This window comes from Anomalospiza imberbis, chromosome 3 (assembly GCF_031753505.1).
Source record: "Anomalospiza imberbis isolate Cuckoo-Finch-1a 21T00152 chromosome 3, ASM3175350v1, whole genome shotgun sequence".
NCBI lineage: Eukaryota > Metazoa > Chordata > Aves > Passeriformes > Viduidae > Anomalospiza > Anomalospiza imberbis.
The window spans coordinates 74509331-74535578 of NC_089683.1; the positions used below are offsets into that span (position 1 = coordinate 74509331).

The window sequence follows — 26248 nt, forward strand, 5'->3', positions numbered from 1 at the left end:
AACAACAGGGTAGACTTCTGGACTGTCAGCCCTTGCAACACAGAAACCAGTGGGTAAGTAATCACACTACAAAAACTGGTTGTTATATTGAGACATATAGTTCCCTATCTTAACACTCTCATTTCATGATTACTTCATTTCCAAATCCTTTTAGTGGAATTTTGAAAGTTATTATCTGAGAAAAAACAAAAACCAGACTCTCTGAAAACATTCAGCAACTCTGACTTTTCCTGGAGCTTGGATGATCTATGAAATACATGAAAATAAGGCATTATAGTGTTTTTCACACAAAACTGAGCATGAGGAAAACTTGTTTGAACACTTCACAACGAAAAAGACACTTGCTAATACTACATAAAATCACAAGGTGGAGCTCAAGTATTAAAATTATATACTTAACACTTTAGAGTTCACACACTAGTCCCTGGCCATTTATTATGCTTTCATTATGTATTTTTTCCCAAGGCTCCCTTTCTAACCTCAGCAGGATGAAAATAAATTTTACTCACCCAGTTTTGTGTCTCGGACCTTTGACCATAAGACTTGCATCAGTAGATCTTTTGGAAATAATATGGTCCTGAGTAGGATCCACAAACTTAAATACATGAGAAGACCCAAACTGAACCTTCATCCCACTTTGCAGCATGGTGGTTTCTGAAATACGCTGACCTTCCACATAGGTTTCAGCATCAATGCTTCTCGGGGTTACAGTAACAACTCCATCCATATTAGTGAGGTCACAGTGATGAGGCTGAATTCCTGGACCAAATAACTGGGAATAAAATTAATTAACATAGAATAAATTAAGTTATACTGTAACAGAAATAAAAAAACCAAATACTAAGAAGTAGTTTCCTCTATTTACAGACTGGTTATTTAACTTTGATTATGAATTTACAGAGATGAGTGGTACTAAAATCTGTGAGTTTCACTTTTTTTTTCAATGCAACAAGAAAAATAAAACACACATGTGCAGCAGACATCCCTTAAGGAAAAATTTTTCACTGTTTTGGTCATATACTGTTTTCTTCCACTTGCTGTTTGATATGAAATCTCACATAGTGAGATTTCACTGTTTTGGTCATATACTGTTTTCTTCCACTTGCTGTTTGATATAAAATCTCACAGCGCAAATAATTATAAATCAACTAAATGCACTGACATGGACCCAGGCTACTGTAAGAGACTCTCTGGCATAAACTTCATACAAATATGCTTGTTTTATACTCTTAAAAAATCCTACGTAGACAGGATTAAGACTAGGACTTGAAAGCCATTAAGCAGTTACAGTAACACTGATATGCACTATTTGATCCAGTTACGAAAAAGAACACCCCATTTCAAATAATAAACCCCTTAAATAATAAAAACTTAATAAAACCCTCCTCTTAAATCAAGAGTGGAAGTAAATTAAAACAGATAGTTATGGCCATTAATACACAATTTCAGCAATATTTTACTCTTCAAACTTTGAAGGGTATTTACAGCATATTTTATTACGATTCCATAATGACACATAACACACCAGAGATCAGATCAGTAATAAGAGCCTGTTTTTTTCCATACCTGAATGGAATTGTCATCAAATTTTTCATTTCCAACTTCAGTGACACTTAATTGTAGACGATAGAGCTTTGGCTTATCTCTGGAGTCAGAACCATCTGTACAGCAAGTGATAAATATTAATGTGTAAGTTAATTAAGTTCAAATATTCACACAGTATTTCTACATTTACTGCAACTTAGTTCAGAATAGCAATGTTCACAAAAAAAGAAAACCTGAGTGACATTCTTTCAAGATTGTAGGCAACTTGGTTGTTCCTCATAATGTAAGAACCCTCAAAGTAGAGAAAGCCTACTTGGAGCAGCTGTTTACTACATATGCCAAGAATAAAGTAATCAAGAACTACTATTCTGAATATACCGTGAAAAACATTTTCTATTTCCTTAGTACTTTAAGCAATACAACAGTTTTTGTAAATCTAAGATTTTATGTAGGTATACCAGTATGGGTTTAGAAGAGAAAGAAAATAAAATACCTGCAGATCCCCACAGTAATAGCATCTACTGATCTTAAAGTACACATTATCAGCAATATCTGCTATCAAGTGATCCAGATAGCAAACTGCTTCTAATTCATCAGATACTGAACTAGAGCAATATTAAAAGACAATCCTACAAAACGTTTACCTATGACATTTAGTCTTAATATACAAGACTTTAGTACTTCTGGCCTTATCTTATAGTTCCATTGACCTATACTTTCACTCACAGAAAATGAGGTAAAAAATAAAGTCCAACTTCCTGCCCCCCTCAGAAATAGTCTGGACATACAAAGTGTGCACAATTTAGCTGGTGCCTTCAAAGGCTAACACAAATGGGTTCTGGCATACATATAAATCCTCCCCACTTCCCAGAAAATCCTACAACTTTAAATATGATCGGAAACTGAAGTAATACTGTCATTTCGAACTTCTCTCCAATCTCTTCTCCAAAGCAAAGTTTCAAAAAAGAGAGGCTAAAAGACAAGGAATGTCTTACCTCTGGAAATGAACAATGATTTTAAGTCATCGCCAAAAAAGCATTACAGAATATTATTAAAGCCATGGCACATAAATTGATATTGTCTGCAGTAGACTACTAGTTATCTTCAAATTTTTAAGTGGAAGTCAATATAAACAGAAGCTCCATAAATCTAGTAGCAGACTCCCAGAATCTGTTTATTAAAATCAGAATGCAAACCACTTAACCATAAAATGGTAGTTATTAATAAGCTTCTCCTGGGGCTGTTGGGATGTTATTGGGACATAAAGACAATAGGCACAGGTAGTCCACAGACTGGTACTGTAAATACTAAAGTTAAGTGCTGACACTATAGTAATATGCAGTTATTGAACAAGGAAACACTACTATAACATCAGTATGTCATCCACCACAAAAGAAACATTAATCATAAGATCACTCATCCCTCTAAACATCTTTCAGGTAGAGAGCTAAACCTATGAAATCTCTGATTCTAGAGAGGCATACATATTATGTCACGATAAGCCAGAAAAGATAATGCTAGTACAATGTCTTCAGCAATTTTAATTGTGTGCAATTTTAAGTACTTAACAATGCCAAATCAGAAATTATATGGCTGCTATCTTCAGTATCACTAAATGCAGACATGTAATAGATTACTGAATGCATCTGGCTGCTTACACCAAATTCCATTAATTTTTATTATGTCTCCCCACACCTTACACATCAAAACCTAGAGTAGCTCTTTCATGTATTTATTTATTAATCCAAAAGTCAAGCATTTCCCCCTCCTACCCACATCCTAGTTTGGTAAAGCTGGCACCCACACGTGTGTTCTTTCAAGCACCAATTACTCAAGAAATGTATTTTAGTATCACAATGTTTCTGCTGATGCAAATTAAGGCTTTTGTTTCTCTGCAGTGTTCATTGTATCAAGGAAAATACCTTGTACTAAAACCATAGCACTAGATACAAATGCAATTTTTTCTTCCACAAAAAGAAGAACATTTTAAGGAGTTATTTAAAGTTATTTGGGTTGTTTGTTATACTCTATCAGTAGTAAAAGCCAATTTCTACAGGAAAAGGTATCTTAATCTTGAAAATAATTACAACAAATCCTAAGGATGATGAAGGGCCTTTTTGTACTAGGGGAGGGACGCAGGAAGGAAGGATGGTTGTGTTATATTACAGTGTAAAGTGTATTTCCTGGTCTTCAACAGCTGGAACCTCACCTAAATGGTATCTGGAATGTATCCCTTATATCTCACTGCAGGAGGATACATATTCTGCTATATCTATGGTGAAGGCCCTACTTCCCAGGCCACAAGAGTCCACAAAGGCTGATCTTAGAAAAGGATGCAATACAAATACATTTCATTACTTGGTTTATGCACTTAAGAGTCACCATTCACACTTTAAATAGTAATGTTATAAAAAAACCTGTAGTGAACAAAAGTGAATAATCACTGTAAGGACATCAAGTCAGTCGTTTGCAACACAAACACGTATTTTTTAAACAATAGAAAAAAAAACAAGATACACTGCCCTGCATGGATATATATTTTAAATGTGTTACTTCACCACTAAAAGATGAATCCTTCACCGCTTTGGAAATTATAACTTCGAGTGATTTCACTAGTCCAATGCTTGAAACAATGCTGGGAAATAGTACTAATTTAGCACTGACTTAGCACAGACCAAAACAAATGACAATGATCAGCTCATAGAAAACAAGTAAGCCCAAAGCTGAACAAAAATGGCCACACAATGGACTTTACCTATTGAGTTAAAATTAGTTAAGTCTACACTTTGAATGCATATTTCCTTTACAAGTTCCTAACTACTAAGGGTTTAAACACTAATAAGCTTAGGAGATTGCTGGGCAGATGTGAAACACCATGTCGAATTCAGGAGATAATTCTACTATTAAATTTCAGACAAGATACGCACTTCCAGCAGAAAGAGCCAATAGTAAACCTTTTTTTTTTATTGTAACAGACAACAAACTCATGTGCAAAAGTATTACACATACTGCAGTTCTGTTCTCAGAAAGAAGGTTGGCCAGGAAAACACCCTGGCCAAGGCTTTCCACTTCTCCAACCTTCTGCAATTCTTCTGTCCAGTTTGTTATACCTCCATGTCCTCCACCTTCTCCCACTGCTATCTGTTCTACAGCTCAAGGTTGCTCCTTTTTGTGATGAAGCAAGGAAAATAGCTTTATGGGGTTGCCTTTTTATTTTATATTTATGCTTTGTAATTTTAATTTCAGGCTTGTAGGATCTGAAGCTCACATCTGTAAATATGGGGGTTTACCATTTTTCTCAGCCTTTAAGTATTATGATTGTACAACTGAAGTTATTAACATTCCTGAACTCATCAAAAGCCATATTCACAGATAATACAGACAGAATCAGCTATTCAAAGTGCTGCTGAACATCACTTCAGTATACCCGGTCTATTTCTATTACTATCAGATTGATCTCAATTTACTGGCTCATTCACATGACTTGGATACAGAGACAATTGCTGGCTGCCACATGTACAGCCACAAGCTACTGAAGTGCATCCACGACCATAGAGAACCTAATCTTCTGTCAGTGAAACAGTCGTACAAAGAGCAACATCAGCAGCTGTGCAGAAGTGGAAAAACTGGACATACTTCACTAGCAAACTTAATTAATTTGTGCAATTGCACAGGGCATGAAAGCAAGTCTGCTAGGTTCTTCTAGAAAAATATAAACAGCCTCTGTTTTGACAGGAGGACATTTCTACTGGACTTATTTCTATAAGAAATACAAGTATCCTAAAGTGCTTTTTTTCCAAAGACACAGTCTGGCTCTAGAGAATGAAGACCTTCTTTTTCACACACTGAGATAAAGATATAAAAAGCTATCTTTTTTTTTTTTCTTTCTTTCCCAGTGACATGCAATCAAATTTACATCTTCCTAGTTAATGGTCAAGTGTTTGTGCAGAGCCCATCCATGATTTTTAGTTCAGCACACTCTATGAAACCTTTCTGCTCTCTGGAATAACAGTGTTAACAAAATGGAAGTCTGAATTCAATTCACATAATTGAGCACTGGACACAAGTTTGAACACTGTTCTTTAAATCCCAGTATTGCACTCCACAACAGTAAAGGAAAGGGTGAGCAGCACTGACAACCACAAGTAGTTCTTCTAAAGCAGTCTAGAAAATAAAGTGAGGAAACAGGGAAAAACATAATAAAATAAAAAATATTTTGGCAGACATTTCACAATGAAAAGAGAATGGCTTAGTATTCTTGTCTGTTTGGTCAAACCAGAACACATCTGCACATTACTCTAAACTCTAAGGAGAATTAAAGATCCATAATGATTTGTACATTAGGCTATCAATTTTGAACACTACAAAAAAATGAACAAGTCTCTACTGTCTGAAGTGCTAAATCTTTGACATATACCACTAATGTTAGACAAACCAGGCAGCAGAAACACCAAAGGATGCTATGGAACACCATGGAGTAGAAAGTGTTTCCCAGGGGACCAAACACTATTTCCGATAAAAATCATCACAGACTTCATCAACACAGTCAAATGCTGAAAAGGATAGCTAAGTTCCATGCCATTTACCCAATAACCCTTTTAACTATGAATTCTGCAAGCAGATGTATCAAAGAACTTTTAGCTCTACTACAACATTGCTTGTGAACCACCCTCTGAAATTTAGCTGTTAATTGTAGCTGGAAGGTTGAACTCTTTGGATAACAGCATATTCATTATCTATTTGATGTTTGTTCACCAATCAAATAATTAAATGGCAGCCGATAAAACAGATAACTACTTCACAGAAGCAACCCCTTGGAAAAAAACCTTAAGATAAATAAGATAGTCCTTCCTTTGTCATCAAGAAACACAGGATTTACAGTCGGAGAAGTTTTTAGTGACTAATGAGAGAACAGTATCAAATACAGCGTTACCTTCGTAAGTGTGATAGTTGTAGTAGGCAAAGTGATTCCTTCTCCCTGGGGTTAGAAACACATGCAGAGGACCCAGGTGAAGGCAGCACCAGCAGGACAGATACCATGCAGAACATGCGGAGGAGGGCAAGAAAAGAAAAGACAGGAAAGGGTGAAACTGTAGCCAGACAACACCTATTCAATTTATAAGGATGAAGCTCATTAAACTCTTTCAACTTTAGAAACTGTGTGGAATATAAAGACATCAGTACTATAAAGCTACTGAATGAAACAATCCGTACTGTTTAGAGAAGTGATAACAAGCTGTTAGAAGAAAAACACGAACAGGTCAGTCCCACAGGCAATGTGTGACGCTCAGCCCACAGCACTGACACCTGCGGCACTTCAGACTGGGTTTACTAAATGGGTGCCTTGTGCCTCTGCCCGAGAACAACATTTTAATGATAAAGCACCAAATCCCAAAAAGAGTAAGAGAACAAGAAAAGAAATCAACAGTACTATTAAAATAATCCAAAATATTAACATGCAAACCAAACTTCAACCTGTAGAACATGGCGGTACGTTTTATATATTCTGTGTACTGATAATTTCATCTGGATTTAAAACAAACCAAAAAACCCCCATACACTATTTGACCATAAATTTGACCTTTTTTTTTGCAGTTCTGATCCAGCAAAGGTTTCAGCACCAATTTCCAACCTTGCTTCCCAAAAGGTATACAACCAGACTCAAACTGTAACATTTACTTGAATATCTGAGTGTAGTCAAGTTACACTTAATAGGAAAAAGAGCTGTATATAACTTAATCACCAAAAATAAGAGTCCATATCCAAATCTATAAACATGAGGATGACAGAAATTAAGACCATAAATCATGTATGTTTTATCAGTACTTGTGCTATACACAATCAATCCCCCAGCTGTTCCGAGATCATAACATTAATTGCAAATTACCACAAAGCCCAGCGAGTTCCAATTATGCCAAAATAAAACTCAGCTTGCTAGTGATTAGAAAGTTCCAAAAAGGCTGAAAAATGTTTCACATCTAAGTTTGATTTAAAAATTCATGTTCTTGTCCAGTTGGCACTGTCAAATACCATGTATGCTACAGTGCACTTGTGAATGTAAACAAAATCAGATTTAAGTTTAGTAAATGATTTCTCCCCTTTTTTCCACTCCAAACATTTGCTGCTAACATTTTGATATTACAGCAATATGTACCTCTACCTTTAGAACTGTTACCACCAATTCAGAATCTGACATCAGAAGAACAACTCATGTGGCACAGACTTCCTGCCACATAGAGTTCCTTGTGCTTACAAAGAATGTCTTATTTTTGAAAAATCCAAATGACTATGCAATAATGTAATTTAGCTTATTAGATAACCAGAATTCTTACCTGGGCTTAATTCTACCAGGTATGGTAGTTTCTCAGGAGGAAGGCAAGAGCCATAGCCAGACCCGTCAACTCTTTCCTTCCCCTTTAATGGCTTTCCATCAGTTATCTTCCTGGTTTTCTTTGGGACATAATCAGGAGGCCGCCTTTTCAACTGAAAGACCAGTACTCCTAAAACACAGTATTGTACATCCTTTGAGTCACACTACCACTGCATAAGCACACAACCAACATCTATTAATCTGCAAGTGTCCGATAGGATTACTTTCAGCTTACTATGTTCCTGTCACTTCTTTAGAATAGTTTTAACTTAAAAATAACTACACACAGATTAAAAGCATACTTCAGTATAGCGAATAACTTAGAAAATTTGGGACAAAATGCAAAACTTTTTTACTACCTAATGGTGTAATACTACAAACAGTGCATAATGAAACAATAAATAACTCTAATACATCCTATTATTTTAAGTGCCCAAAACCAAAACAGACTAAAATGTATGTTACAATTTCTTCCTTTACAGGGGCTTCACAACATGCCTTACAACCCAAGACACAAAAATATCTTAAAGGTTTTTGGACATACCTTTATCACTAGGCCACTCTCTGAATATCTGCAGTGGACACTCATCATCATCAAGAATAGTTTCTTTAGCACCTTTATCATCAGAGTGCTGAGCACCAGGAGGCAGCATGACCTAAAAAAGAATTATCAGTTTTCAGAGCTGTTAGTGGACAATTAGAACATCTGGGGTATATTCTCTGATAACTTTTTTTGCATGTGTTGTTTATAACAAGAGATAAGCCCAAAGAATTCAGTAACTTGGAATGTATTTTATTTCCAAGATTTTCTAACACTCCTCTCTCGCCTCTTGCCACAGTTAAATTGCACTTCCCAGAGCACCAAGTAAGTCTAAAAAGCAAAGAACAGCAAGTTACACTTAAAGTAAGTAAGATCTTCTTTCAGTAAAAAAAAATTATTCCAATTTCTCATCAGCTAAGACAAAGAAAAACATAAATCTGTGGAGATGATAGTAAAAAAAAAAAAAAACCCTGAACTTTCCACTATTATATCACACACTGGAATCCACATTTCATTTTGCTAATGCCATTCTGCTAATGTAACATATATATATATATATATATATATATATATTTAGAAAAGACACAACAAGCTGGCAAAGACTATGTTATACCTGCTGCATCCTTGTCTTACCCAAAATGTACCTGGTCTACACAAGGGTCTAAGGGCACAAATGGAGCATTCCACACAACTGCTTCATGCTGCCTAGCTCTAAGGAAGAAATAAAATCAAGAATACTTCTGGAACAGAACTACAGACTGTTCCTATCTTTTAGAGCTATATCCTTAGAAGGCAGAGGAACAAGGAAAAACTGATTTGTGAAATCTGATCTTAGAGGAGACACAGCCTGTAATTTCATGCATTACTGCTCCCCACAGCGATCAAGAACAAGTAACAAGGACAGGCAGTATTACAGTTATTAAAGACAGATCTTTCAAAGCTGAATCAAAAAATAAAATAAAATATGTTGTACTCCCACACTTGTAATCCTAACAATGTTATTTAAATTCATAGACAGTTCTATTTTAAACAAACTACTCCAAATTATTCCCATCTCTGAACTATGACCAAGGTAAGACCTTCTGAAGTGATGTAGCCATTGGCTATAGCACCCTACTACGCAGCAGCCCTCTAGAGACTTTGCACTCTCATTTGTTCCCTCTTTTCCACACCCACTTCTGTGTTAACCAAGTTCTCACAGATCCACCTCAAATATCCTTTCATCTTCTTCCAAGCAGGAAACAACTACATTTAAGATTTAAAAGTATGCAATCCCTAAACCATTTTCTATGCAAAACATTGCTAAACATAGGACTAATTAAATTATCTTTAATTAGATTTTCAAATAGAGAAGATATTATAAAAGAAGGAAAACATTAAAATGTATAAACCAGAGGGAAACAGAAACACATCTATACTCAAACCGTATCTTGCCAAACTGCTCTATTTCACATCTCAGATTTTAAAAACAATTACACATATAGGATAATTAGGGTAACACTGTGATTTAAGCTATGTTCAACAAGCAACAATCTTAAAATTCTTGAGACAGAAGGTATATAGTTACAAAGCATGAAATACATGCAATACCAGGACCTGACCAATACTGGACTAGGAAGGAAACCAAAGAAAAACCAAATGCAATGAAACATGCAGAAAATACAAGCTAAGAAATTTAAATTAAGACCACAGAAACTTCCGACTTAACTTTCAAAACATTTGTTGGAATAAACAAGTAAGAGAAGGTAAGTATTTGAGTATTAAGCCCCCTGTTTTAAGTATTAAACAGAGATTAAGTTATCAGACCCGTCCTTAATAAAAGTCTCACATGAGAACACCCCATGCTGCAACAGGTCTTCAACAAGCTCTTCTGTCATTTTAATTTTTTTTTAAGTGAAAACTCTCATATCTACAGTATATTTGAGTATATCTGCTTATTGTGATTAACTAATCTACAATATTCCTTACAACATGGGAACACAGGCTCTGCACATGCCCCTACTAAAACAAACAAAAAACCTAACAAAAAAGAAAAACCTAAGAAAACAACAGTAACAACATCACAAAAAAACCACAAAACTCCCCAAAGGATCTTGCTAAAATACTTAACGTCTTATGTCTGTAATGACTACTTCTTAAAAAAACCCAATAAAACTACTCACCATTAAATGCATATTTTTGCTTGATGTTGCAAGAAGTTATTTATGCCTTACCCTCAAGTAAAAAGTAAGTGCATGCTAAAAACAAAAGTCTAATCAAGATTCTGCTTTCAAGAGTTAACTGGTTTGCTGCATGCCTGCAGTCTAATGCCCTGAGTGAATATGCACAGGTAGCTTGGAAGACTGTCTAATTAATTTGACATCTTCAGAAAAGTGCAGTGAACCCCACATTACTCAGGGAAACTCAAGCCAAGCAAACTGAAACAAACAAAACACACACATGGGAACAAACTGGTGTCTACTTGCTTACACAGAAAAGCGCTTTAGAACCAGGAATAAAGGCACAGCCTGATAGACTGCAAACCAATGTATGAAAGCAAACAACCAATAGGAAAATGCCATTTACAATGAAAGTTGTCAAAAATGTTATGAGAAAGTCTTACAAGGTTTATCTTTCAACTGAAACTTCAGGAGTTCAGATCTTTATTACAGGTGCTTATATAGCCTTATAATGGTCTTGTCCTGTAACTTAAAATTCACCTTAATAGGTAAGTAAAATGCAACTGCTTTAATCTTCAAAGAAGGCACTGCACCAGGCACTCAAAGAGAACAAAATGTTTCAAAATCCCAATCAGTAAGAAACTGAACTTGTGTGTTCCACTGGTAATAGTTGAACTTAAAATGTAAAGAATAAGAACATGTACAGGACCTGTCTTACACAGAGTACCGTAAAGTGCCAGAAGAACAGGGGCAAAAGCCAACCCAGGCTTTTGAACAGCTGTGAGACTTCAGTGGTGTACTTATACCACATTTAGTGGTATAAAACCACAGTGCTCTATGAAGAAATATGCCATGTTCAGTATTGTTTTCCTATACAGGAAGCAGTAATTTAGTACAACTGGAAGAAAAAAGTTTTAAAAACAAAAACCTGATATATCACTTCACAGTTCCTGAGGCTCTTAGATGTAGGGGGAAGGGAAGGGGGAAAGTTAGTCACGGAACTTAATTGAGTCAATCTATTTAGCTTGGAAGCTACTGCAAGAAAAAAAAATCCAAGCAAATATGAAATATGAGAAGATTGTGTTTTAGGAACTTACACGAGCAATACAATAATCCTTGGGATTTTCTTTTTCCAGACCATATTTTTCCAGTGCTTCAATAACTGCAAAGTCTGCAGTATCTGTGGTGGACAGCAGGATTGTCTTGTATGGTATATTTGGTTTTAAACTGTCTGCATAAATTCTCAGCGTCCCACCTTGGAAATCAAATGGAATTAACAATGCAATCACAGAATAAAGAGACAGACATGAAGTAATGTATTATATTACTAAGAGAATATAAGAACAAGCCCTTTCAGAAATCATTTCATTACTCTAATACAAGAAAAATTACATAACATCCCCAAAATAGATTTATCTCTCCATTGGTAAAAATTTCTAGTGATATTTCTGTAATTTATCTAATGAAGTGTTTTCCCAGTGTTTCACCATACTTAGCATTACATGAAGTTAAAATGAAATAAAGTCAATGACTTGTTGAAGAACAGACCTTTACCATCTTGTCAGGAAGTCTGTGCTGACCTTCCCTTTCTTTAACAAGCCCATTTAAGATTTCCCTTAGGACAATGTTTTCTACACCTCTAACTCTTTCTTCACTACTCTTCCATGAACAGAATACATAATTTCAGATTTTAGCAGTTCTAACACAGCTTCACTTGTTCTCTTCTAAAGGTGTGTATACAATCACTGTTGTTATATCCCCACCCCATGAATGAGAAATACTTAATCACTATTATTCACAAGATCTACCAGAATCCTTTATGCAGAACAATCAGTCCTTTACATCCTTTATTTATGCTACTGACTGAATTTTCTATCAGGTCATTCAGCTCATTCTTAGTACAAGGAATGTCAGTTATCTCAGCCAACCTCCTCAGTTTGCCAGTCTAAGTCCATCCTTCCTTTTTTCCCAGTTTAGCATTGCTAGCGAGCTCAATGAGCACACTCTTATCAATCTGCCCATCACTGAAAGCTTTGACTTGCACTCACCATGGAACAACCCCCCTGTGGAATCCTACCTTCACAAACCCTTTGTTCAGTTACACGCTAGACAAACTAGCTATGTGCAAAAAAAGTTGGAGAAAGCAAAAGTTAAGTCAAATTTACAGGGGTTGCTGGCCTTAAGAATATTCTTTCAGTAAAATGTTTACTGTTTATAACTTAACCAGAAGTTATAGAAGTTGAAGTACCTGAGTCTGGTCTGCCATCAGAACTGCGAAACTCCTGCATTCTCTTCTCTAGTTTTTGCTGCCGTCGCCGTTTCATAACCACCTCAGGATTGGATATTGTGCGAGTGAAGCTGGTCTCAGGCATATCTTTGTAAACCTCAGCTGCAAGGCGAAAATTCTCACTGCCAAGTTAGTTTAAATAAAAAGAATGTCATTAAGAGCTTAAAATACATATATCCTTAGTACTTCACATACAACAAAAAAAATGCAGTAGGATTCATAGACACAGGACCTCATTTAAATCACTAAGATGGTTTCTACATGAATTTCACTTTTCCTAACATTAAGCTGTTCATTTACCCATGCTCACCTGATATAAAAATAAACAATTTAAGGACTACTAGCTGCTAGTTTTCAAAGAAAACAAGAAGTCTTCTACCTCTTAAACATGGGGACAGGGAAGAAGACATTAAAGAAACTTTACATTATACCCCTAACTTTATTATGATTTCCAATACTTCAAAGCATGGGAAAGCTGAGTCAGCGTGTGCTTGCAAGTCATGCTTTTTCTTTTGCAAATGCACTTAAAAACAACTATCATTTAAGTTTTAAAAAATAATTTTAAACCACTTACATATCATCCCCATGAAGAAGTCTGTCATCTTTATCTGATGCTTGTCGCAATGCCTCTTTTTCACGTCTCTTTTTTTCTTTTTTTTCTTTTTTTGAGAGAGTTCGCTTGAAATTCTGAATTACTCCCTCTTTTTCTTGTTTTTCAGGCCCATTACTCTGAGCTTTCTGAAATAAATGAGTTTAAAACAGCTTTCATCAATTTCAATCCAAAGAAAAGCTAGTATTTATTTTAACTTTGCAGATGAACCTGTTTAAGACACAGTATCACTGACCCAAAACCAACACTCCAGGCAACAACATTCCATTACACAGCAAAGGGACTAATGCTCTCAAGGGAAACACAGAGAAGGCAAATACAATGTCATGTTCCAAAGAAGGTATGAACTAATTGTACTCAACATGTCAAGAAACTGCAGATTTTTACTTGAATAATGCCTGCTATCTACTTGGCCTCAAAAGATTAACTGAAGCTGCAAAACAAATTTTTGCTTCTGAGTAAAAATACTCTGTAAGAATGCTGTGCTTAATCTGCTTTCAAGGCAACTATGTTGGAGCACCGGATAAGAATAAGCTGCAGGAGGAAAAACATTACAAAAGACTTTTCCCCAATGGTATATTTTCCCAAATCATCATTCCAGTGTTGACTTATTCAATTCCTGCTCCTTGCATACACAAGATACCTGTAATCCTAGGCTCATTTGCCTTCTGTAGAGAAGATTACAGAGCATGAGAGAAAGAAGATGCCGATTTTCTCACTTCTATCAGGAAGCGAAGAACGTAAGAGAAGGAAGATTACAAATCACTTAATTCAATTAACAGGAATAGCAGGGTTGGTACATGTAGTGCAAGGCATCATTAACTTTCCCTTCCACCCTGTAACATGGATGTATCCTGTAGTTAAATGCCCAGTACAAGCTCACGTCCCTATAACCAAAGCACTTCTAAAATTAACAAGCTCTAGTTCCAAAAGCAAAGGAAATTTAGTGCACAGCACAAGATTTAAAACTTGCCTTAAGACAGCCCACACTGAAAAGCATGTTTTCCATAGCTATAGGCAACCAAGCTACATATAATATATATATATATAATTATATGACTTCAGGAGCCAAAGTCTAATCTAATTTAATGTTTAAATTGCTAATATTAAAGCAAATTTTTATACAGTTGATGTTGGCAGCTCATTCATTTTGTATTTGTAAGAGAAAAAAAAATAATCAAAAACCAAAAAAGCAAAACCTAACCAAATCAAAAAGCCCTTCACAAAAGGAAAGAATCTTCCATAATTTTTTTCAAGAAACAGAATGTTACCTAAGGAGATAATATTTTTTTTTTAACTCTTTAACTCCCCCTGGCATTCCCTTTTAAAAGCTTTGCAAGAGGCAGGATTACCTCCTGGTATGTGGCACCATATACTATTTGAAGTATTTTTCAAGTCATCATAATAGAATAAAGCAAGCTTTAAGTTCTCTAGGCATGCTACCTGGATCACAGCATCACCAGCCATCGAAAGATAAAAATGCTGTGTTGCGAAGATGCACTTTAAGTATTTAAAAATACTTGCTCCAGAAATTGAAGGTCATAAGCAGCAGTTGTTTTCAGGAATTAGAGAAGTGAAAGTTATGTTTTCCTATATAAGCAAACCCCAGAGATTTCAAAACTGCTGTTAGCACTAGCATGCTCTATAAAGACTCACTCACCTTTGGAGCAAGTGTATCATTTTCATTCTTGAGGACAAACCTTCCCTCGCGATCATCTTTGTTCCAGTTTAACTGTACAACAAGAGGCTTCTCATCCACATCTAATCTTCTTTCTTCTTCAAAAAAATGAAAAGCAGTAACAATTACTTGGTATCTCAAGAGCAAAGATACTTAGAAATAAATTAAGCTTTCAAAAAAACCACAAGGTTGGCTTAACAGAACACATCAGCTGATGTTTTCCTGTTAAGTACAGGGACAGAAAGAAAGCTGGGAATGTAGAATTAATTACATGTCCCCTTTCCAGCAATCAGCCCAAGTGTATTCCATCTATCTACATAAGCTAAAGGTCCCCAAGGAGGTAGCACTGCACAACTCCTTTGTCAGAACTAAGTCTCAGAACACAACATTAACACTCTGGACGAGAAGTTAGATCTAGAGTTGAAATGTTTAGAACTTTGTAACATCCTAGGCCTTCTAAATACTCATTTTTCTTATTTTAAATTTACTTTAAAGTAGCCAAGTCTAGTTGCAGCCCGAGAAATACTACTCTAAAAAGACTGCACAAAAATACATAAGATTACAAAATTTAAACAATAAAACAAATCAAAAGCCCCCACAACATTATGCAGATCTGAGACAAAATTTCATTTAGAGTATTGCATCTATTTTAAGTATATGGAAAAGCAAGTCTTAAGCAAGTCTTGCTATTTGATTCTCCCTTTGAAAAAAAGGAGACAGTACATATGCCCGGGAAAACAATGATGTCTTTGTGGTTATTTTTGTTTAGTAAGAAACACTCCCATTGACCTTGCATGCCTCAATCATCTTTTAAAAATCATGAAGTTGCTCTGCAAAGAAAACAAATTCATTTTGACTATAGGTACAACATTAACAGATTTTTAAAGAAATCTAAGGCAGAAAAAAATAAATTATTTTCAGTCTTTCAAATGCAGAATTTAAGGTCGTTCAAGCACTTGTGTATACTTTTGAAGCACAAAAATAAAAAACACAACCAAAAGACAGTTTCTGCTTTATCTGTCTCCAACACCACCACCACCACACACACTATCGCCTTCTGATCTGAAACAGACAAATTTTAGCTGTACAAAAGGCTATTTAGATATCCAAGTTCTTCACAGGTAACATTAGAGGATCTGTTTAAGAAACACAGTGGCTTCAAACAATATTAAGCAGAACTTCCCCCAGTTCAGCAGTAAAAGAACATGAGTTACAAGGCTACCATCATAGGCCCACAATTTCAAATAACAGAAGATGTACTCTCACCTGCTCTAATTTAACAATCCTAGTCTCCCATTATAAATTTAGCCTTTACCTACTAATCCTAAAAACAGCAACACTCTCACAAATGTCAACAAACTAAAAGGATGTCAATTACAGCATTTTAGAGATCATAATCAAATCTTACATTAACTGCTGGCCTGGTATGTATAATTAAGTCTTGAAAACCACTCCCCAGAAAACAATTAGCAGCAACATATTTAAGAACAAAAATCCCAAGTCTCACGTGGTTCAGAAACTGGGGGCAAGCCTAAAGATACTTTGACTGGGAGTAGATATAATGGCGGTGTAGATGCAGGAAGGACTTAATGAATAAATACAAACCTCCACTGACATGCACTTCATAAAGTGAGTATTTAGGGGATGATAACATTCGCATGTCTGGTCGAAACTTCTCTGCAAGAGTTTCTATCACATCTTGTGTTGTGGCAGTGCTAGAGACACGGATACATTTTGTTGCAAAATTTCCAGCTGCTTTGTCTTGAAAGTAGAATCTCATTACTCCATGAAATTCGAGATCCTGTAAAGAAATAAAAATACAAATCTGAGTGCTGGCTAACAGTTATAAGGTTCAGAGTTCTCTTATTATTTGTTACAAATTCATTATGAAAATATCAGAACTCCTAATATTACACTGGTTTTCAAAATTTTCAAAGCAGCAGAATTAAAAACTAGGACACTATAAACTTGGGAAACTAAAGGCTGTCCTGCAAAAAGAAATTAAGGACTATCTCCTACTGAAAATATTGAACTTGAATCTTTAAGTATTCAAATTTACAACTATATTCAGAAGAAATAAAACCTCTTTTCTAAAACCTAGAGACACATCTTGAGGACTGAGAATAGGCCCCTGCAGCCCAAATCTTTTAAAGTGCATGCTCAAGGAAAAGCAGTGTGTCTTGACGAGAACAGCTTGCTGTCACAGAACTCAGAGGATCATCTTTTCTCTCCTCTTTTCACCCCTTCATGCACTCCTCTCTTCGGCTGGCATCTGTTTGTCCCAGAAGTAGCCTTTTAAGGACTTAATATTTTTTATTTTAAGAAAAGTTAGTCTTTGGTACAGCTCCCCAAACACTCTGTGAGGGGGAAAAAAAGCTTCAGCACCAACATGAGGTGAAGGAAAGGACTGCAGCTGTCAGCCTTTTCAAACACTACAATTGCTAAGGCAATTTGTTCAAACTATTGTAAATTCACATCCTCAAATGTTTTCCTTAGCTACTGGAGCCTGTGCTTTACTGCAGCACACCAAACTTCACGAGGATACTGTCTGCTAATGCTACTCCACTACCAGTCTGAACTACAACTCCAAATTCAAATTTTAGTTCCCCAGTGGTCTCCACCTGGCCAACTTTTGTTCCTTGCATAAACCCCAGCAATCATGGGGCCCTGCACGCAATGGTAATCAAGGATATTCAAGTCTCCAGCTGACTTTGCCAAGTTTACTCTACAGTTTAATAATCACTGCTCCTGTCTTCAACTCTCCAGAGGCTTTGAAATAGGCAAAACCTTAGTTGTTGAGCACAGTGATAGATTTTAAGTTAGGCACAGCCCTTTCCAGTATTACATCTGATCACAGGACACACATCACAATGCTCTGAACAGCAAAGTATCGAGATATTTACTGAAGCTACTCTATCATTCAGAAGACCTCTGCAAAAAGAAAGGAAAAAATAAGAATATTTAAAAAGGAATGAAAAAGTCAAATAACCTACACTTAGACAAGCATCTATGTCACCTAGATACATGCAGAAATAAGCACTGCTCTTCTCAGGATAGTCCCAAGCCTACACCAATACAGCAGTCCAATGAAATGCACCATGGACCTCAACAAAGGCCAATTGTGTTTTATACTCTGTTGTTATCCGAACAATTTACAGAATTAATCTTTCAGAGCCTGCACTGCTGTTCCCCCAGAACTATCTATTGTACTCCAATATCAGTGTTCCTTCCTGCAAGAAGTTACAGTTTCCACATTCCTCATTCCAGCTAACTCCCACCTCTGCATACAATCTGAACTTAACTGCAATTTATACAATCGTGGGTATAATTCTTCAGCTGTGAACATTTTTGTAACAGCTATTACTCAACTCTCAAAAGTATCCTGACTACTTTGTTTCTTGTCTTTAATTATATATACTGAATTATAAACTAATCATTCATACAAGGACTTACCCCTCTCATGCAGAAGGCTACCAAATGACTTCCGGAAATCCTACCTACCATAGCGAATTAGAGCTTCCTTACATGTGTTCTTGCTAACTCCTTCAATGAGTTCAAAAAGGCCTGAAGCATAACTACTTTTCTAAGTCCTGCTGACCTTTCCAAAGTCTATTAAAACAGACACCACATGCCCATGAATTCTGTAGGTTAATGCAGTTTCTTCTCACACAGAACATCACCAGTGAACGTCGTTCGTAATACTGGTTTCACAGTGCATTTGCATTCAATGACCTGAAGGTGTCCACCTAACAGAGCCATTGCAGACCACTTAGTAAAATTACCTCATCTCTCACTTCCTTCAGTTATTGGATAAAGATTTTCTCGTTCTAGTAACTTGCTTTCTTGCCTTTTTCTCTCTTAACAAATGCTGATTTGAAAATATTCCTCAATTTTTTTTTATCTCATGCTTTTATATTCTACTCATCAGATTTTATATCCTCACAATTTTCCTCATTTGGATACTACTTCAGCTTTCTAGTAACTATCTTTGCCTGATGTTCAGGCATGCCAGCTTCCTTTCACACTTCCCTTGATAGCTGGCATGCTTTTGGTCTGTACCTCCAGCACAGCATCTTTAACTCTCAGCAGGTGTAGGTACTTGACTACTTATTTGCCCCTTTTAGCTTTACCAAGCTTTCCAAGGGCCGTTATGCTGCATTTCCAACTGGGCTGGAAAATTCTGTACTTTTTGCAAGAAGAACGAATCTAAGTGTCTCATGATCTCTAGAAAGCATTCTCACAGGTAATATTCTGAGCCACATTCCACACACGCTTTTGTGTAGATTTGGTTTAAATGGTTGCCTCTTCTGCTAAAACTCCTTAACCATGATGCTTCATAAAACAGCCACAATATTTTTATAAGTTTCAGTTAACTTCAGTCAACTTTAAGTTTCAATCCACTTGTTTGATCGTTGCAAAAGACCACACATAAGCCTTCTGCAGAAGTATCATGAAGCACAATCATGTCCCATTTAGAACATTTATTTCCCTTTATACAAGGTTTTCCCCACCACCATCTCAAGGTATCGCTGACGCAAGAATTTTAAAAGAGAAAAATGAGCACTTTGCTAATCTTTTCCATGCATTATGTACTGAGTTCCAATACAGAGATAAGATTCAAGTAACTTTTTCCAATTTTTTTTTTGTTGGTTTGTTTTGGTGTTTTGTGGGGTTTTTTGGTTGTGTTTTTTTTCAGAGAGAAGACTGTTTTACTGAGGACACATTCCACTGCCAACTAGCCAAGCTTTGGATCTGTAGATTCTTGAACAACGTGGTAGACACTGAAGAGCAAGGGAATGGAACACAGGTCCATTCAGAGAAGATGAAAAGAAATCCAAGAAGCTTTCTAAACTACCATGTTTGTTGTTGTTGTCAGTATTTGTAATATCAATAATAATAACAATGTAAGTTACAACTTATTTTTACTTCCAGGTACTAACAACACAGATGAGACAAAAGTACATTCTGAATTCTCGAGATATAATGTCTGTATAAGCAAGTTTTGCTTTCATTTTCCAAAAGAAGTAATGTGTTTTTCTAATATTGCCATTTGACAATCTGGATATAAAAACAACTGAATGCAGTGACCTCTTACTGTCTATTTCCCCCAACCTCTTCAACAGCTTCTCAAGCTGTATCCCCACAAACCATGTCCTTGTCCCCTCCCCTCTACTTTTTCCACGGTTTTCTGTTAAAAAACCAATACTGCACAACAGCATCACAATCTTCTATCACTTCCCCATATAAGAGTCCTTTTAATGTTTCATTTCCATTATGTTCCAAACTGTACCTTGGGGCATTGCTTAGATTATTACAGATTTAAATAAAGTATTTGATAACATGGAAGTAATTGGTTTCACATTTCAGAAAACCAGGAAATAGGAGACTACAAATCAAAAAAACCCTTCTAGTCTTCATTATTTTTTGATATCACATGCGTGTCTGTGTGTGTATATAGCTGCAGTTCAAGCCATATTTAATTTTCTGGCCACGTGCTTAGCAGATAAATCCCAACTACACAGAAACAGATGCCACCACTCAGGCAACAAGGCAGGCACTGCACTTGAATTTCCACTCTCCACTCTAACTCTGCATTAAAGTGTTTATTTTTCAGAGTTTTGTGTTTCATCCTCAAACTCATTCACTACTGAATTACTTTGTCAAGACTGCTAGGCACGTTCACTGCAGTTTATAATATGAACTGGTGTCAAGAAAGAGGCTAAAGAACAAAAATTGCTCGTCCTAAACTAGGTAGATATAGAAGTATCTATTATTCCCTGATACACTCTTGTAAGTGTAGGAATCTCCCCAAAACACATATCTCTTGAAACCATCTTTCTAATAAAGATAATAACTGTCATTTATCTTTTAACAAAAAGAAATTAAAATGGTTTCTGGATTTCAAGAGTGACTAATTACTTAAGTGTATGAACACTCCTAAATTCCTCTCAGTTTATATGCATGATAAGCAATTTTTGCACTATTATCTGATCACGTTTGATAATTTATGTACCTGCTGCACAAGTTCATGGCTCACGTAGGAATGCAAGGATACAGACCAGTCTTCAGCCACACAAGTACAGTAAATTTTCACAAAATTTTAATTCTGATCATCTAGACTGCAAAATATTTTGAAGCGCTTATAGCAAAAGTCAGATTTTTAAGGCCTTTCAAATAATAAAGGCCACTTTCCTCAAATACAAAGCATAATTATTCCTTTTCGTCAGTATCAAATGAAGTTATAGTAGTTTCCAAAAGCATATCCTACTCAAAAGGTTTCAACTTACATAACAATTGCCAGTTAACCATTGTTTCTTGGTTTTGCAAACAAAACTAAGCTGAACCACCTCTTCATTAGGCACAAAGGAAAGGGTTTATAGAAGCATTTCAAATACCTAGTTATGACTTTTTGCATAAAGTCAATGACAGGCAGTAACTGCTGAAAAACCAATGGAACAATTGTTCCAAAAGTCTGTACAAAAATAAAAGCACACAAAAGCATCAGAATGAAACACCTGAAACACGTTCACAAAATGAAACTACTTCAAAATTCTACAAAATCTTGTGAAAAGCTTCAATTAAAAATTCTTAGAAAACATCTGCCTTCTCAGTGCTGTCTCCTCTGACATTTTCCTCGAGAACTTCAGACCATCATTAAATGAAAAAGAACATTACAAAAGCAGGAAGCAAACAAACATAACAAAGTCAATTCCCACAGAACACCCAAGTCACACTTAAAACTGAAGAGGTGAGGTACAAGTTATCACATCAATTCTCACCAATGTTTTCCATGAGGCTTCACAAAAGTGACTCCTAATTCTCAAAACAGTTTGATCTATAAATCTAGTTCCCAGTTACTTACTGTCAAGGGTGGATCTCTGCTTTAAAGCAGTAAGCAGTAATAATCAAGAGCAGTAAGCAGTAATAATCAAGATCACTCATTTGAAGTTATGCTACAGAGGAATCCAAGTAAGTAAAAGATGGAGGGAAAGCACCCCAAGTTCCCCTCTCCAATTATGAAGAGTGGTTATATACACGTTTGAAAAGTGTTAATAATTATGGAAGGCAAAGGTGTTTAATACTTTGGCAACCCAAAACAAAGAAAATCCCCACAAAAAAACATTGTCTCCAAACCCCTCTTTCTCCTAATCATTCCACTCCTTTTACACAATACAATAGTCAAGAAGGAATATGAAAAACAAGTAGAAAGAGATAAAAAGCCTGCACTGTATATGAAGCTCAGAAAAAGCCTGCAATGTGACACAAGGGGATTTGCAGCAGGGAAACCTGGACTTCCTGAAGAATCTGAGAAGCTTCAGCAAACAAAACAGTAATATCCAAGAGCCATAGTCTACAGCCATGCTCACATGAGAAAGGAAACCCCTCCTTTAAAGTGTCAGAGATAATGAGAGTATTTACCTCAATATGTAGGGCACAGCAAAATGAGATCAAACTACTACTCCCACAAGCCAGCAAAGAATATCCATAGGCTGTTGAAACTCCTATCCCACCTGTATGCATCACAAAGTAAGAGTATTACACACTACCCATTCTGTAAACTATTCAATCTCTGGAGCAGTAGAGAATATACAAGTTTCCCTTCAGAAATCCTCATCTGCACCCACTCCAAGAGGCTTTGATCTCTTCCAGCTGCACTGATAACACTGTTTGCTTTGCAAGCACATTCTGCATGACTGCACCTAGAAAATGCCAAAATCCAGCACTAAGAACATCACATCTTTCTTTGTGCCCCATTCAAATTCTGCAAGCAAAAATCTACAGAGAACTAAGCTGCAATTACTATTCAGGTACATGTGCTTGTTGCTTAGGAGTTTTGCTAGTAGAATATAAATAACAATAAAACCAATCCACAGTGCAAAAATTAGAATTAATGTACACACAAGTTGCTTTCAAATGAATTCAGGTCACAATATTGATATAACAGGTCAGCATAGCAACAGTACTATCACTGCAAGATATTCTGAAACATTCATATAATGCCTTTGTATCTGACCTGCTGTCAGTCGACACAGTAAAACAGAATTGCTTCCTTAGCCTCTCCAAAAGCCATACGTACGCATCAAATTTGTGGAATCCTAATGAGTACAAGAATATTTAAAAAAATATTTCCTGTAATATTTTAAAACCCATTTAAATCAGTAAAATTGCATGAGGGTGGGGTTTCTAGCACTCATTTCCAGTTCTAGCACTCAATTCCCTTAATGACTGCTCAATGTGAAACTTGAGGACAGACAATACTATTAAAAAGGAATTTCAAATAGTTGTTTTTTTTTTTTTTTTTTAAATCCTGGAAACTCTTATAAACTGTTTTCCATGTAGCAAAGAAACACAGTGTTCTTGTTAACCTACAGTTTTTGAGTTAACTTCAAAAAGTGCAGCTTCATGATAAAAGACTACCTTTAATCTAATAGAAGAAAGGAAGAACAATACAGATGAAAAAACAGCTCCTATAAAAAAATAATTTTCATCAGCTTTACTTCCTCTTCCAAATCTTTGACACCTGGATCAACAAAGACTTTCCACTACAGAATGACTCATTCTGTCACAACACTTTAGACACTGTAATGTTCACAGAAGCAGGACCAACAGCTGACCTTTCTGTCAGAGAGAATTACCAATAACCCACAACGCTAAGATCCTAACTAACTGAAACCTCCTCTTTATTTTCCTCAGGAAAATTGCATCTTAGGAACCAGCCCCACTACAGTATGAAACAAAACCTAAAGACCAAAAGACAAGAGGGACTACAAACATTTTCACAATATAAATGTAATGCAATGAAGTCAATGCAAAACCCACTGCAGTATATGACAAATGGTACACAAAATTTTAAACTAAGGCCAAAATTCAAGTCTATAACTATCACATCCACTAAAAAAGGATTAACTTTCATAAATGCAGCTTGAATGCCCATGTGAACCCTGAATTATCATAGATGTAAATATTTTACTGTATACTTCAAATGCATTGTCCATGCTTCTTGTTGCCTATCTGTCCCCAACAGTAAGACTAATTAACACAAAAACTCTTAGGATGAAACCATTATTACAGTAATCTTCAATGTTTTCCTGCTAAGTTATGCCTCACAGATCAAAAAATTATTTTTCAAAAGAAACCCATCTACACCACGTAGATGAAGCAGGTCCTACTGACTTCAAAATAAAACAAGTTGTTTTCAGAGTAGTCTTTCACCAGAGCCACATTCTTTGGTGCCATCAACCACGCTTCATTCTAAATACACCGAAGTTTTCATAAGCTATTACAAAAGATATTATTACACAAGCAACATGAACTGTCTTCACAGAAGACTTATGAGTCGAAAAGCAACTACCATTAAAAATGAAAAAAAAAATTGGCCGAGGGTACTCCTCAAAAGCATGACAGACATTACCTTCCAATTCTTAATTTTCAAACCTACAGTATGTGATGAGCAAAATCAGCACAGCAACTTGCAACACAGCTGCTGCCTGCCCCCTGCAGGTTGTGCTTTGTTAAGCTGCGCTGGACAGCACTTACACAATCAACCAGAGAACACGTAGATCTGTTCTTTGTACAAAATGAAACCTGCAGTTAACTGAAGAAATCAAACAAAAAATGTTTTCAACAATAAGCACCACCAACAGACTGGTAACTATTTAATCATTCATTACCCTGATTAAATTCAAAATAAAAATAAAGCTACAAAAGATTAAATCATAGCCCCAGGTTAAAACACACCACCCTTTACAAACTATATTAATGCTGGTATCATATAGAGACTCTCCCAATACCCTTATACTGAAAGCCTTGCAGCAACTGTCAACACATACTCTGAAAAAAATACACCCAACAAAAGCTTGTAACGAAAGTTGTTGTTGTTATTATTATGATTAGGAAAATTGTTTGAAGGCAGTGATATGACAGTAAGGAAATGGAAAAGTGATTGGTGTACATGTGGTGTATCAAAATACCCTGAAGATCTCCAACAACAGCAGAGAGGTACAGGCAGAGTTCAATCATACCTGAAACCAGGTAAAAAGCAAGTCAAAACCAAACAAAGCCTCCTTAGAATTAATCATGACATATTTAAAAGAGGAAAAATATCAAACAGCAATGGGTCTCAATAAAATATTGCTTACCTTCCTACTATTTATTTACAACCTGTCACTGTTGTGCAGCTAATTGCTAAGGAACAACGCCAGAAAACTTAGAGGAGAACTGAAAGTACAGACAATCCCATATAACATTTTTCAGATGCATCTTAAAAACCCACTGAAATAAATCAGAGTTCTCCATACTATTTACTGTGTTAAAGATTGTTTCTTTTGAACAGACCCATTAGAGGAAAAGAAACAGGTTATTACATCCACCTCAAATCAAAATACAACAGGAAAATCAAAGGGTGAGAATGAAAGATCAGGCACTGGAAGTCTGATTTTTCACTGTCATTGCTACTTACAGAGCTGCAAACCCTGTATTTAAAGCGTCTTCAGGCATCAATCAGGCCACAAAAAAGACTGCCCTTACTCACTTTAACATTAAAAGTGCAGACACAGAGTCAGCAACAGAAAGTCTAGTGCTGCAGAAAGCACTTCCTCACACTGACACACTCATTCCCACCTCCTCTCTTATGCCAGGCACCAGCATCCTGCAGCTGCACAGCAACATGAATCAGGTTAACTCGGAAGACATTTCCCTTCCCTTCATTCAGTGTGGAGGAAATTGTCAATCCCAGCAGCTGGGGGAAACTGTCCTGCTGGCAACTTGTGTTAACTTGAAGGAACCATGAAACAGCTACCTCTGCCAAGCTGGACACTTCATTCCCACTTGTGCACCAGCATCAGCATGTGCCTGACTCCAGCACAATAAGCCAGCGGGCACTTACTGCTTTTTGTCTCAGTCGATGCTGGCTCCACTGTGAAGTCTTGACACAGGTCAGATAAGCACCAGACCAAAGAAGGCAGCAGAAATGCAGCAGCCTGGCAGAGACTGGCAGCCCTCATGAGCTAAGTGGAAACTGTAGTTTGTTACAGGAATGGCAAATCTCTCAAATATTTT

General features: G+C 36.2%; 1 protein-coding gene across 28 annotated transcripts in view; it reads right to left on the reverse strand.

The window, feature by feature from the left end:
• Window positions 1-26248, reverse strand: part of AFDN (afadin, adherens junction formation factor) — a 116088-nt gene that overhangs the window by 65500 nt on the left and 24340 nt on the right. For 17 of the 28 annotated variants that reach the window (XR_010997415.1, XR_010997417.1, XM_068185190.1 and 14 more), the window contains exons 2-11: window positions 16796-16991; window positions 15173-15288; window positions 13477-13640; window positions 12864-13024; window positions 11713-11870; window positions 8460-8571; window positions 7878-8045; window positions 6479-6523; window positions 1567-1661; window positions 510-772 (exon numbers count right to left, since the gene is read on the reverse strand). Coding sequence is in view for 26 of the 28 variants with exons in the window: in XM_068185190.1 (XP_068041291.1) it covers window positions 510-772; window positions 1567-1661; window positions 6479-6523; window positions 7878-8045; window positions 8460-8571; window positions 11713-11870; window positions 12864-13024; window positions 13477-13640; window positions 15173-15288; window positions 16796-16991 (1478 nt within the window). In the remaining 2 variants the exon portion in view is untranslated. The remainder of the gene's footprint in view (window positions 1-509; window positions 773-1566; window positions 1662-6478; window positions 6524-7877; window positions 8046-8459; window positions 8572-11712; window positions 11871-12863; window positions 13025-13476; window positions 13641-15172; window positions 15289-16795; window positions 16992-26248) is intronic. The other 11 variants (XM_068185187.1, XM_068185186.1, XM_068185173.1 and 8 more) reach the window with 3 other exon arrangements.